The sequence below is a fragment of the Hypomesus transpacificus genome, chromosome 14 (assembly GCF_021917145.1).
Source record: "Hypomesus transpacificus isolate Combined female chromosome 14, fHypTra1, whole genome shotgun sequence".
Lineage (NCBI taxonomy): Eukaryota > Metazoa > Chordata > Actinopteri > Osmeriformes > Osmeridae > Hypomesus > Hypomesus transpacificus.
In genome coordinates, this window is record NC_061073.1 from 15,091,947 (window position 1) to 15,104,959 (window position 13,013).

Genomic DNA, 13,013 nt, shown 5'->3' on the forward strand with positions numbered 1-13,013 from the left:
CGATTAGAACGCCCGGAGAGAAGTCCACAGAAAAGAGAGCCAGTCAACTTGAACTGAGTACCGCGAGCGGCCGTCGAGCGCACACAGCACTCCTGTTGCCAGCCAGCTTTAACATTTCTGACAAGAAGAAGACCGCGACGTTTTTGTGAATTGTGTGTCTAGATTTTTAGGAGGGCCATAATACGGTCTTGAAACGTAACTTACTTCTCACTGACAATCTCAAGATGTCGATATTGCCCTTCACTCCTCCGATTGTAAAGAGGCTTCTGGGCTGGAAGAAGGGGGAGCAGAATGGACAAGAGGAGAAATGGTGCGAAAAGGCTGTCAAAAGTCTGGTGAAAAAGTTGAAAAAGACGGGACAACTGGACGAGTTGGAAAAAGCTATTACAACGCAGAATATAAACACGAAATGCATAACTATTCCGAGGTAAAAGTAACTAGCTAACTAGCTAACCTTCTATTTGGGTGGCTCTAACGAACGTCACAAGCCAGACAGCTAGACTAGTAGTAGCTTGCTAGTATTGACTACAGTAGCAAGTAGTAACCGCTAGCTACTGTACTGATAGCAAGCAGCGTTGTTATGGTTTAATACTTGTTAGCTTGTATTAGACTGCATGATGAACAGTTCTCAGCTTGTTTATCACTCAACATTGGTATTAAACACTGGATTTTTTTTTGAATGTTAATTGAACGACATATTACACATAGTACCCATTGATTAGTTATAAGTACTGTAGCATATCTACGCTAGTTATCTAGTACTAGCTAGCGAGGTTTTGGCAATGACAGCTTATACGCAGTATTTCGATTTTGCTAGCTACCAGCCCCTTTATATTGGAAATGTGCATGTTTGCACTTAATTCTAGTTACAGCATATATTACTGTTACAAGGTACTGGATAATTCTACTTTAAATTGATTGTGTATATGCTAAACGAACGTTAGCCCTAGGTACCTCATATTTGGTAAATACATCTGTGTCGTGGCCTCAAGTTTATGTGCCCTAGCTAGTAGCAGTTAGCTAGCGTAGCTAACTAAGCCTGTTACAGTATGTCCTAATGGTAATGCAACTGGCTAGCTAGGCCGGTTGGATGGCAGCCCTTATTAGTCTACCCTTATTAACCGTTATAACAGGGCAGATGTCAGTAGCCTAGCCAAAATATTACATGCCAGACGAGTAATTTGAAATTATCAATATACTTCTATATAAATATGGAGATAGAGAGAGCCTGTTGCCTTGGTTAGATCTTGCGCTTGAGCGAGGTGACAAGCCATAACGATGAGTCTTTTTCCCTGAGGGTTTGAAATGTTTCTACAAGTCCTTACAGGACAGATGGGTGGCTGTTACTGGTGAGTCAGTGGGCAGGGTCAGTGTTTTGACTAGAGAGTGAGAGTTGAAGTGAAGCTGGATGTGGGAACCCTGCAGTTATTTATGTAATACAGTTGAAGAATTATGTGGAAAAAATGGCACTGTGAAGTCATAATTATTCAGAAGAAGAGTTATTCTTTATTTTATTTCAAGCCTCGACACACATGCACACAGAGGAGGTAGAACAGGATGTCGACATCCTGCTTCTCTGCGACAGCACTGTGAAAGCCAAGCCAGCCCAGCAGATGCATGGATTCCGCAACCAGTAAAGACGCATGTGTATCAGTGCAGGATAAGCTCTAGCGTAGTGTAGCTTGACTGCAGGACTCTATGCTCATATCCGGCGTCTGTGCTATCCGGGCTGTGGCAGGGTGTGGACTGCTGTTTGGTTTGTGGTGTAGCCCCAGGCCTCAGTAGCAGGGACTGCTTCATTATCTCCTGGGGCCGTTCTCCTGCGTACAGACAACAAGCCTGCTTTGTGTGCTGCACTGTCATCACCTTGTATGATGTGCTCGTGGGAGAGGCTGCTTTTCCAGTGTCTGGGGAGGGGGGGGGGGGGGGGTCAGGGCGGGGCCAAGGTGCAGCGTGCTCCAGGGCCAATCCAGTTCTCAACTATCACTGGGCTGTCCAGCCAATATGAGACAGAGGGTGTATTATCACCCTCTTATCCTTATCCATAACCTTATACCCAGAAGGCTTGGTGTCGGTGTGTAACTGGTGATCCTAATGAACCAACTTCTTCCTTCAGGCTATGGTGACTTACGCCCCTGTCCCTAGAGCATAGTGTGACTGTAGGTTTGCCATGAAACCTCAAAACACCAGTGTCTCCATGATGGAGTGCAGTCAAGCAAGCTACATGTCAAAAGGGCCGATAAATGGATCAGTTTACTTTGTGGGCCTCTTGGTTTTGGGTTGCTAAACTCACACATGCACACGCTCCCTCAGGAAGTAGCTGTCTATGCGGGGGGGGGGGGCAGGGGGGGGGGCGCAGGCTTATCGTCTTGGCTGTGACAGGAGACTGTTGGGGGTTCGGGGTGTCTGTGTTTTTCCTTCAGTCTCCCCCCTGGTGCCTGGTCAGAGGAGGCACAGAGCCACCGTGAGGAATGAGAACCACATGTATCTCGTCGGTGAGCCCTTCAGAGGAGGCTGGGACTGGGGAATAGAGAGGCCCACCACACTGGGCTCTGTGTAGGGAATGGACCTGAGAGTAGGCAGCAGAACGACCTGTTCCGCTCGCAGACAAGCCTGTGCCAGACTGGGCCGCTTGGAGCTCTCAGTCAATGTATCTTTCTTCCACTGCCTGAGGGGTTTTCTGTGAGCTTGAATTGGAACGTTTACACCTAAACGTTTACAGTGTCTCGTTGGATTCATATTTGTATTATTAGTCTGGCATATGAGTGTTTGCATACTGAGACGGCTCATAGCTCATGTTGAGTTGTGCACCTTGTTTGGAGAGGGCTGTAGGGAAGTCTGGTGTAGAATGCCTTCTTTCATGCCCATGCTAATACACCGAATTCATAAGCAAACAGTACGTTGAAGGCTTTTGAAAAAGTGCAAAACTAAGGGGCCTGCCTACTCTGAAGGTATATCCTGCGCGGTAGTTGACAGTAGTCTGCCTGTCAGTGACAGTCGAAACACTGTAGCTGGAGGCTAATGTCCTGTGTGCGCGTGCCGTCAGGTCCCTGGACGGGCGCCTGCAGGTGTCCCACAGGAAAGGCCTTCCTCACGTCATCTACTGCCGCCTGTGGCGCTGGCCGGACCTGCAGTCCCACCACGAGCTGAGGGCCATCGACCTCTGTGAGTTTGCATTCCACACCAAGAAGGATGAGGTGTGCGTCAACCCATACCACTACCAGCGCGTGGAGACACCAAGTGAGTACAACAGCCTCGTCCATGGTCCAGGCCTGAAGTGTCTGTGTGTGTGTCCAGGTCTTCTGCTGCTGCTGTGTGAGAGACTGAGTACCCGTGTGTGTGTGTGTGCGTGTTACAGTCCTGCCTCCTGTCCTGGTGCCGCGCTACTCGGATGTCCCCACAGAGTTCCCTCCCCTGGACGACTACAGCCACTCCATCCCTGAGAACACCAACTTCCCTGCTGGGATCGAGCCCCAGAGCCACTACATCCCGGGTGAGAGCCTCTTCATTCTGCATCAAACTGTTCATTTAGCACACACACACACACACACCAAATTGGACATACTGTAGAAAAGTTAAGTCTTTAAGGTTGTTATTTCGATTGAACTAAGGTGCTCGTCTAACAAGCTTACAGTAAACTAGAAAGGGAAGACCTCTGACCTAAGTCTTAAAGAAAGCACATGGCTGGCCTGTGCTCAGTGTTGAAGGAACATGTTGTTTGGGAATGTGTGTTTCAGAAACCCCTCCTCCAGGCTATCTGAGTGAGGATGGAGAGACCAGTGACCACCTGCTCAACCACAGCATGGACACAGGTAACACACACACACATGCACGCATACACACATGCACACATTAACTTCTACACTTACAACCTCCTCTCTCTCTTCTTGCAGGTTCACCCAGTCTGTCGCCCAATCCTGTTTCGCCAGCTCACAACAGTCTCGGTAAGGACTTTCAACTTGATGGCAGCTAAACCTGGACAATTCGTGATTGTGTGAAAAATAAACGTACATCCGTATCTTCAAGGCCCATCCTTCTAAGGTTCTTGTGAGTTTGGAGCCCATGTCGATCCAGATCTGGTCACAATCACACAGCTTCCTTCAGACGGTGGAACTCTGAATGTTGTCCAGCTGAGTTCATACTGGGGTCAGATGGCTGAGCGGTTAGGGAATCAGGCTATTAATCAGAAGGTTGCCGGTTTGATTTCTGGCGTTTCCAAATAACGTTGTGTCCTTGGGAAAGGCGCTTCACCCTACTTGCCTAGGGGGGAATGTCCCTGTACTTACTGTAAGTCTCTCTGGATAAGAGCGTCTGCTAAATGACTAAATATCCATGTAATACCAGCCACAGCAGTAGTACGTGTTGCCTGCCCGTCGGTCCCAAACCCCTCAGTCAGCCACCATACAGAGCTGCATGTGCCCCCTCAGCGACCTGTCTTATCTCGAGAAATACTGCCGTCCCCCAACCAGGAAAGATATTAATCTGCAGGATTATATCTAACATGATTTAATGGCATAACTGGAATTCACTGGGCCTCTGTGCAATCAACAGTCCAGTGTGATTGTGTGCTACTTCCCTGGTGCTAGTCAATCGAAGAGATTAGCGGGCCCAAAAGCAAACAGCTGACTGCCAGCAGCATTCTTATCAGGGCTGTGTTTATAAATGGTTGGAACCACCTGCCAGCAGTCTTGCCCAGATTGGAATGTGTATCTAGGTGTGTGTGTGTGTGTGGGTTCAAGAGAGAGAGCGAGCCAGCTGAAGGCCCGTGCTGGTATAATGCAGGTCTGGGAAGCTTTGCCTGGGGGGGGGGGGAGGGGGGGGGGGGGGAGGGGGGGGGGGGGGGGGGGGGGGGGGGGGGGGGGGGGGGGGGGGGGGGGGAGGTGGCAGAGGAAGTACACTATGAAAGAAGCCTTTGTCTCTAACCCTTTGAGGTCCTCTGCTGGAGTTGACACAGACAGCACAGGGTAATGTAATAATGATCATATCCTGTTGCCTGGTTATTCTATCTGGATGGAGGGCCACTAGGGGGGTCACCAGCAGAGAAAGGATAAATGGTTATTTCACGTGGCGGGCTGCTCTGACCAGGCTGGGCCTGACCTGACTCCTGGGAAAGAGGCAGTGTTGTGTTCACAGTGCTCTGATGACCTCAGAGCAGCTCCTCCATCCATTACCGGTCTGTCTGTAGACTGCTTTACCTTTTTTCCGCCACTTTAACGTAACTTATTTATCACATAGCTCATTACTTGTCCTTCCTCACGTCTCCTATTTGCTTACGTCTCTTCTCTCCCTCCCTCACCCCCTCCCCCCCCTCACTCTCTCCACCCCTCCTCCTCCCCCCTCCTCCTCCTCTCCCCCCCCCATCTCCTCCCCCCCTCCTCCCAGACCTGCAGCCGGTGACGTACTGTGAGTCGGCCTTCTGGTGCTCCATCTCCTACTACGAGCTGAACCAGCGCGTGGGCGAGACCTTTCACGCCTCGCAGCCCTCGCTGACCGTGGACGGCTTCACCGACCCGTCCAACTCGGAGCGCTTCTGCCTGGGCCTGCTGTCCAACGTCAACCGCAACGCGGCCGTGGAGCTCACGCGCAGACACATCGGTACGGCGCCTCCAACCCCTCCCACGCTCCTCCCCCCTCTGCCGTGTTGGTCTGGCCGACCCTACAGGGAGGGTAGAGCCGCTCTGACTGTCTCTCCCCTCTCCCCTTCCAGGTCGGGGTGTGAGGTTGTACTACATCGGCGGGGAGGTGTTTGCCGAGTGTCTCAGCGACAATGCCATCTTTGTCCAGAGTCCCAACTGCAACCAGCGCTACGGCTGGCACCCTGCCACAGTCTGCAAGATCCCCCCTGGTACACACAGACACAGAGAGACACTCACACTACCGACTCGGCACACATACGCACGCACGCACGCAGAGAGTCAGGATGTGGTCGTGTGTTTTGTATGTCCTAGGTTGTAATCTGAAGATCTTCAACAACCAGGAGTTTGCTGCCCTGCTGGCCCAGTCAGTGAACCAGGGCTTTGAGGCCGTCTACCAGCTGACCCGCATGTGCACCATCCGCATGAGCTTCGTCAAGGGCTGGGGAGCCGAGTACAGGTACACCACACACACACATACACACACATACACACACATACACACACACATACACACACACATACACACGCATACACATACACACACATACACACACATACACACACATACACACACATACACACACACACAGCTCCTTAGACTTTTCACGAGATCCATTTGCAAAGTTACAACATAACAACACGATCCTATGCCATGAATGTGAAACCGTTGCATGCTCTCACACAGCGAGTCATCGTTGTCTTGAGAATACTGTCAACATGTCAACTCGATTGTTAATGCGAGCTGTCTGTTGAGGTTGAGTCATATCTAGGGGTTTGAATCCTCTCTGTCCCTGGCTCCGTCCAGACGACAGACTGCAGCGACAGAATGACTCAACTCCCCTCAGCAGCTCCACCACAAACTCTTAGATAAACACGCAAGTGAATGTGGGAGCTTGCAGGCTCTCTGTTCCCCCCTCTGTGGTCTGTGGTCAGGGCTGTCTGCTGGGCCGGGGGCTGGCTGACAGGGGGCCGGCCCTGGTCCTCAGGAGAAAAAGCTGTCTGCAGACTCCACAGCATGTGGAGCCACTTCCAACCTGGCTCTGATTACACCCGACATCCACTCTACCTTTCTCACGCCTACTCCGTCTCCTCGCTCGCTCTCACTTTTTTCTCTCCTTCCCCTGTTCTCTCTCACTCTCTCTGTCTCTCTGCCTCTCTCTGTCTTTCCGTCTCTCTCTCTCTGTCTCTCTTTCTCTCTCTGTCTCTCTCTGAGATACTCTGTCCACTTTTACTTTCCCCCCCAGAATTGTAACACACACTTACTGAACTAATACTTCAGGTCTTCCTGTGTCCAGTGTGTCAAAGCCTACCCTGTGTATGTATGAGGTTGCCATGACTGTTCCAAGTAGAGAGACCCACCACCTTTTCTTGATCTCATCTGATAAGATGAGAAAAAAAAAGGCTCTGAGCCCTGCTGGTCTGAGACGACATTTGTTTCACCCAAAAAGCCTGAGGTGTAGCCTTGTGGACGTTATGGTTGAACGTGGCCTGAGAACCATGGCTGTGGCTGATGAGGTGCCTCCAGGGAGGCAGAGGAGAGCAGGGTAGCCGCTGGTGTGTTTGGCCTGGCAGAGCCTCCTGTGTTTGGGGGGGAGTCTGTGTTCCACAACATTAGGACGTCACATCCTGGCCCAGACGTGGAGCTGCTCCAGGCCAGGAAGGGGCCACAGTCGACTGGTGGTCAGGATAGGGGACCCGGGAGGCGGGCAGGAGCAGAGCAGAGCAGGGCAGGACAAAGAGCGAGAGGGCTTTGTGCTCCGGCAGGCCAACTTGGAGAGGCCCTGGTGCGAGAGGCAGAGGATGGGGGGAAGGGTGGGGCGAGACGGCTGGAGAGAGTTGAGTAACCGGGGAGGAATGTTGAAGGCACGTAGGGGTGTGGGGGAGGAGCGGAGGGAGGTGAACGATGCACAGAGCTCGAGGGGGATTCCAACCGGAGTCCTAGTGGCGTGTGTCACGTTTCAGTCTCAAAACACCTTGGAAGTAAAACAAACCTGCTAGGACCATGGTTGGCCTCCTGAGAGTGTCCCTGAAAAGGACTGGTCATGTTGATGCGTATGTCCAAATATGATTTTTTAATGAAAATAGTTTCATTTCTCAAATGAGTCGTCTCATGAAGAATCATTTCTCATTAGTCTTAGAGTTGACTTGGATTGCCCCATGGTGCCGTATATTAACTCTGTCCTCCCACCAGGCGTCAGACTGTGACCAGCACCCCCTGCTGGATCGAGCTGCACCTCAACGGGCCCCTGCAGTGGCTGGACAAGGTTCTCACTCAGATGGGCTCCCCCAGCATCCGCTGCTCCAGCGTGTCTTAGGACCAGCTCACCCTCACGGCACACCCTCACCCTGGCACCCTCCACTCACACTCACAACAGACAAGAGTCAGGACAGGTGGAGGTAAAGAAGTCAGTATTCAGATGCAGAAGACTTTGCATTCAGGTGCATTATTTCTTATTGGTACCATCACTCTTACCTGTCCACAGACTCCTACCATTACACCACACATTCACTGTCAAAAGCACTTTCTTCACAAGAGTAGCATATAGCGTGTCCATTTGATGGTTGTCTAGATTTGTACGTTGTGTAATTTTGTTCTGAACAGTCAGACATAGCATGTTAGCCATAGTTTTAAGAGAAGTAACAGACACATGTCTTGTTTTTCAAAGCATGATTTTATAATCATGTCTTTCAATTGTGGTTCTTTTTTATCATATCTGATAAAGGAAAATATTACAACTTTTTTTTTGTTACGTAAAGAAAAGTAATTGTATGATTTTTGTAACTATTTTTTCATGTTGGGTAAGATACAACAGCCGAAAGGGTTATGAGCAGATGGTTTCATGAGTATTTGGAATGTCTAAAGTTAATTTGTGTTCTCAAGATTAGTAGATGGATATAGAATATCTTTGTATAAGGACAAATTTGAAAACTTGTGGGCTATACAGTTAGTGTTAATAGTTTTCTAAGTACTGAGTACTTTCCCCTCATTTCTCAATAACGATATAAATGAACTGCCCGGTCAGTCCCTGAATTTGTATTTAAACTATATTGTTGATAAAGAGAATCCTAATGTGAAGTGTAATTTGCTCAGTGAAAAGAGACATTTTGACAATTATTTTGCAAACAAAATATATTTTTACTGTTTCCCCATTGAGGTTGAACAAACCTATTTATAGGGTAATTAAAGATGTCTTGTATTAGAAACACTCGAGCCAAGGAGTCGGATCCGCAGCCACAGGGATTCATCTCACAACAGTATACCTGCCATACAGACGCCTGACTTTTTAAAGTTGAGATTTTAAAACATTTGCCACAAAGAACAGACTATTTTCAATAAATTGCGCCAAAGTTGGCAGCTGTAAATATAGTTTTGAACTAAGAGGAATTTGGCTACATTAATCTGTGTCAAGCTCTGTTTTATTTTTACTAGAATTTAGGATCTATTTGAGAGTATTTTTTATTAGTCATGCAAAACCCCAATGTGTCTGAAAATAATCTATAAATCCTGTATGTAAAAAATAAGAAAAAGAAAAATGGTATAGTACAAACCAGTGCTTGATTGGTTCTCATGTTTTGTCTGCCAAATCACATTACTGTACTCATTGATTAAAAGGAGACTGGTGAGTTATGTAATATATTTTAGTAGTTATGGCACTTAACTGAAATACTGCATCAAAGTAGTTTGTCTCTCCAAAAGGAGATGTTTTGTAAAAAATATGAAATAATGTGTTGTCAAGTATCAGTACTTATTTTCCTTTGTACTCTTAAAATTGCTTCGTTTTATTATAAATGTTACTTTCCTTGTTATTTACTTAATGTTTAGTTGAATCTATCTGTTTTGTTATCCATGACCATTTCATTCAATGTTCTTTAATAAAGTAAATAATGTAATGTTCTGTCATTTTCCAGCTGTGATATATCAAGTTCAATATATTTATTTAAGGAAGATTTAAGACCTGTAGAAATAGACATGGTGCTTGATTATAGAGGAAATTTATTCAGGAGCCTTTAACAATGTATGTAGAAGTGAAATCCTGTAGATTTACATCTTAAAAATGATTATCTGATGACAGGCATATCACTTGCATTTGTGCCCTGAACAAATATGGACGATCAACACAAAAGCTAAACACAAACCAGACTAATCCACCTACAGTACATGATGATTATTTTGAACTTTTACCATCATCAAGTCTTCAGATTCACTCATGGCTGACAGAACATTAGAGGAGACACAGTAAGCAAGCGTTACCATAGCTACCCACTGAGATTTGTGTACTTGCTTCCAAGTTCTCTGTTCGTAATGAGAAAATCCAACAGCATGAATTCACACTGAGACCGAAGTAAATAAATATGATGATGAGGTCTCAGTCTGGCTTGGGTCCTACCCAGTCTCTGGTCACTGTGTTAGGAGCTGGGGGGCTGGGTCTGGGGGGCTGGGAGTGGGGGGCTGGGGCTGGGGGTCTGGGAGTGGGTCTGGGAGCCCTGGGGTAGGTGTCAGGGTTGGAGCATAGGAAAATAATGTTTTAACTCTCTTCTCCGGATGACAGGCCTTCGATCTCATCCTGGTCTCCTCCGATTGCCATCCAAAAAGCTTTAGCCACCTGAGAGACAAGTAAACTTGGAGTTACTCATAAAATGCATTGTCATTGTTTGAATCTGGTGACATCACTTCCTGTCCTTAAACAATGGCCTGGAACTGGTTGACATTTTGCGTCTCAAATTGTCATTTTGTATTTTTCTTGGTTTCAGGAAGAGGATGATGTTGCCTACCTTCTCTGCATGGACTTTTCTCTGCTCATGGGGTAAGGATGAAGCTTTTTCTACGATGAGAAAACAGAGTTTATTTGTACACAAGTTTGTTGCAGCTAACATTAGTTTTAGAGCACTGAAAGAAAATCTAATTCAGGCTTCACAAGTGGCATCATTACTGGTGTCTAATTTATGTTCATTTTAACGCGGAAGAATCAGAATCAGAATGCATTTGTATGTAATTGTCCTTCCTGTTTTTTTGGCACCTTTCATCTCCTTTAGTTTGGTAAAAAGACGCTCAAAGTTCTCTACGTCTGCATCTCCGACTGTCAGATTGGCCAGCTCCTGGATGTCCACGTCAATCATTGGATCTAGAGGTGGAAATGAGGGATTATAATGAAGCAATTATTTGCGTTAAAAAAAAAAAACAACACAGTGATTTGTAGATTATGCTAAGAATAATACTAGATGCTATGAAAAAATAAATAAAAATGCAGCTCAAACTCACCAACTAATGTGTCAATCTGTGTCTCCGAGTTTTCACTGGTCTCTGTCCTTGCTGCCTCTTGGATGTCATTTACGCCCCCTCCTGGCAAACTGGAGCACTGCCAATCAAAACGAGATTCAGTGGTGCCTGTTGCTATATACCACACAGATGGAAAATCCATATAGAGATGGACACCAACTCATAGACATACAAATACACTACAAAGAGGGCTGCTGATGGGACTTACGGAGGATTCTTGGCCGGGCCGTGGGGTGTTATGTCTGGAGGCCACTAGGCTGCTCATTAGGCCAAAGCCCTGATTGTGCTCTACGACAAGGAGATCATGAATGTAATAGTAGCATGGCCATCTCTAGTATCATCTTTGACACATATCTTAGTGACACAATGAAATTCAATAGATGTGGTATTTAACGGCATCTCACCATCCTTCATTTCTACACTGGACCAAACGTTGGCGTTGAGGGCCTGGACAATCCTCTTCACCCCGGTGGACTCTGGGAAGTCATCTGACAAACAATATGAAGACAGCGAATGTGATGAATGCTTTAGATGAAAGTTACCATAAGACAATTTTTTTGGTCAGCAGTGCAGTCTTACCATCTTCATCTGGTAGGTCTTGAGGGTTGAGTTCCACCAGCTCAAAGGCATGGCCTAAACACCACTGCTGTGCCTCGTGTCGAGTAACACCTGGGACGATTCATACACTTACAATGGACATCTCCAAAATCAGATTTCAAACGTAACTGTGAGTGATTCCGTTGTGGAAATGGAAGTGTTCAAACCGTAACGAGCTGTCGTCCAACTCACCGCTCTCACATACACGGTCACACACCAGGATAAGCACCTCAGGAGCCAGATCTTCAACCACAGACACCCAGGGAGACAGCCTGTCTAAACCATCCTTCTGTCAGGGCGAAAAGAAGGTCGCGGAGGAAGCTGATACACCTGTTGTGACCTTTGGGTGTCAATGGACATTTCAAATATAATGACTTACCACTGTACTGTCAAAGTAAGCTATAAAAGCTTGCATGGACTGCGCTATCTCTGATGTCATTTGGAACGTGCTGGGCACCACACATAGACTGACGTCTGCTGTGTAGTACTTGTTGTTGATCGTCCATGGATACCAAATCACAGATTGTTGCTGCTTAGAAGGCTGGGGCAAAGACGTTGTACCAATGATTTCTAAAAGACAAATAAAAGTCTGGTAGATTCAAACTTTATGGTCAGATAGCGTCGGAGTGATTGTATTTGCGTGTCAGTTACTAAAGTGTATAACTTGAACTCTAGGGACGTGACAATGATAGTTAGGGGTAGTGTTAAGACTTGTCTACATGTCTTTTGTCCCATGAATATGAAACAGTTCTGTATCAATGACATGCTGCGTACATGATGATTAGAAATTATCCTTATCATTATTATGTGTGATACTGGACAGTTGAGTGTGTGCTCAACCCTATAATTGACAAACGTTGATATTAGCAAGGCAGTTGACAGCTGTTAGCTAATACTTATGTCGACGACAATGTAAAAACATACATAGCACACACGAATAAGACGATCTTTAAAGATCTGCTTCAAAAGGATAACTAGCCAAAGCTTATTTCCTCAAATTATTACTAGAGACAATTAACTAGCTAGATGAAGTGAAGACATATACCTAATAATGCTAGCTAGCTAACTCACATAGCCTAGACCAGGGCTACTGTATTATACCCTGCTTCCATTCACTGTCTAGTTGTTAAAACTTACGTTTAATTAGTTCCTCCTCTTTAAAGCCAATGTCACAGCTTGTAATGAGTACAGACGGAACAACAGTTGCTGTGCCTTCTTCAGACACTGACATATTGCAAGGCTCAACAAACGTTAATGTAAAATACTACCCAGCGAGCTAGCTCAGCAGTTACTAGCAAAACAAACCTTCGCGACTCGAGTGAATCACGTCCTCTCAACTCTGAACCTGCAGCGGTAGCGAGTATTTCCGGTAGCAAAATGTCCATGCAGAAACAAACGCATTTTTAAGCGGCTTGTGAATCTAAATGTATTTAAAATCGGACAGTTTGACATGTTTAGTAATATCTCCAATATACAATCTTGTATTTAGCTAGTTTGATATC

General features: G+C 46.6%; 2 protein-coding genes across 3 annotated transcripts; one reads left to right on the plus strand and one right to left on the minus strand.

The window, feature by feature from the left end:
- smad3b (SMAD family member 3b) lies at window positions 1–9,527 on the plus strand. Its single transcript, XM_047033635.1, has 9 exons — window positions 1–427; window positions 3,047–3,240; window positions 3,359–3,493; window positions 3,738–3,812; window positions 3,894–3,944; window positions 5,383–5,595; window positions 5,708–5,845; window positions 5,949–6,093; window positions 7,828–9,527. The coding sequence occupies exons 1-9, from the start codon at window positions 225–227 to the stop codon at window positions 7,949–7,951; spliced, it is 1,278 nt and encodes a 425-aa protein (XP_046889591.1). The 5' UTR covers window positions 1–224; the 3' UTR covers window positions 7,952–9,527.
- On the minus strand, window positions 9,057–12,852 carry aagab (alpha and gamma adaptin binding protein). 2 transcript variants are annotated; one of them, XM_047033636.1, is made up of 10 exons: window positions 12,649–12,852; window positions 11,891–12,081; window positions 11,704–11,800; window positions 11,494–11,583; window positions 11,319–11,402; window positions 11,123–11,202; window positions 10,897–10,993; window positions 10,655–10,759; window positions 10,410–10,459; window positions 9,057–10,240 (listed from the first exon to the last, which is right to left on the minus strand). In XM_047033636.1, the coding sequence occupies exons 1-10, from the start codon at window positions 12,740–12,742 to the stop codon at window positions 10,163–10,165; spliced, it is 966 nt and encodes a 321-aa protein (XP_046889592.1). In that variant the 5' UTR covers window positions 12,743–12,852; the 3' UTR covers window positions 9,057–10,162. The 2 variants fall into 2 exon arrangements, with proteins under 2 accessions (XP_046889592.1, XP_046889593.1); XM_047033637.1 differs by having other exon boundaries at window positions 11,891–12,052; window positions 12,649–12,826.
- Between the last annotated feature and the right edge of the window lie 161 nt (window positions 12,853–13,013).

What these genes read in the sequence shown, in the direction of transcription:
- aagab (XM_047033636.1), bottom strand. Translation starts at nt 12,742, where the DNA reads ATGTCAGTGTCTGAAGAAGGCACAGCAACTGTTGTTCCGTCTGTACTC. An exon ending in GGCCCGGCCAAGAATCCTCC is followed by an intron (nt 10,994 to 11,122) that starts GTAAGTCCCATC and finishes TTTGATTGGCAG; the next exon opens with TGCTCCAGTTTGCCAGGAGG. An exon ending in GAAAAGTCCATGCAGAGAAG is followed by an intron (nt 10,241 to 10,409) that starts GTAGGCAACATC and finishes CTTGTCTCTCAG; the next exon opens with GTGGCTAAAGCTTTTTGGAT.
- smad3b (XM_047033635.1), top strand. Translation starts at nt 225, where the DNA reads ATGTCGATATTGCCCTTCACTCCTCCGATTGTAAAGAGGCTTCTGGGC. An exon ending in GCCAGCTCACAACAGTCTCG is followed by an intron (nt 3,945 to 5,382) that starts GTAAGGACTTTC and finishes CCCTCCTCCCAG; the next exon opens with ACCTGCAGCCGGTGACGTAC. An exon ending in GCTCACGCGCAGACACATCG is followed by an intron (nt 5,596 to 5,707) that starts GTACGGCGCCTC and finishes CTCCCCTTCCAG; the next exon opens with GTCGGGGTGTGAGGTTGTAC.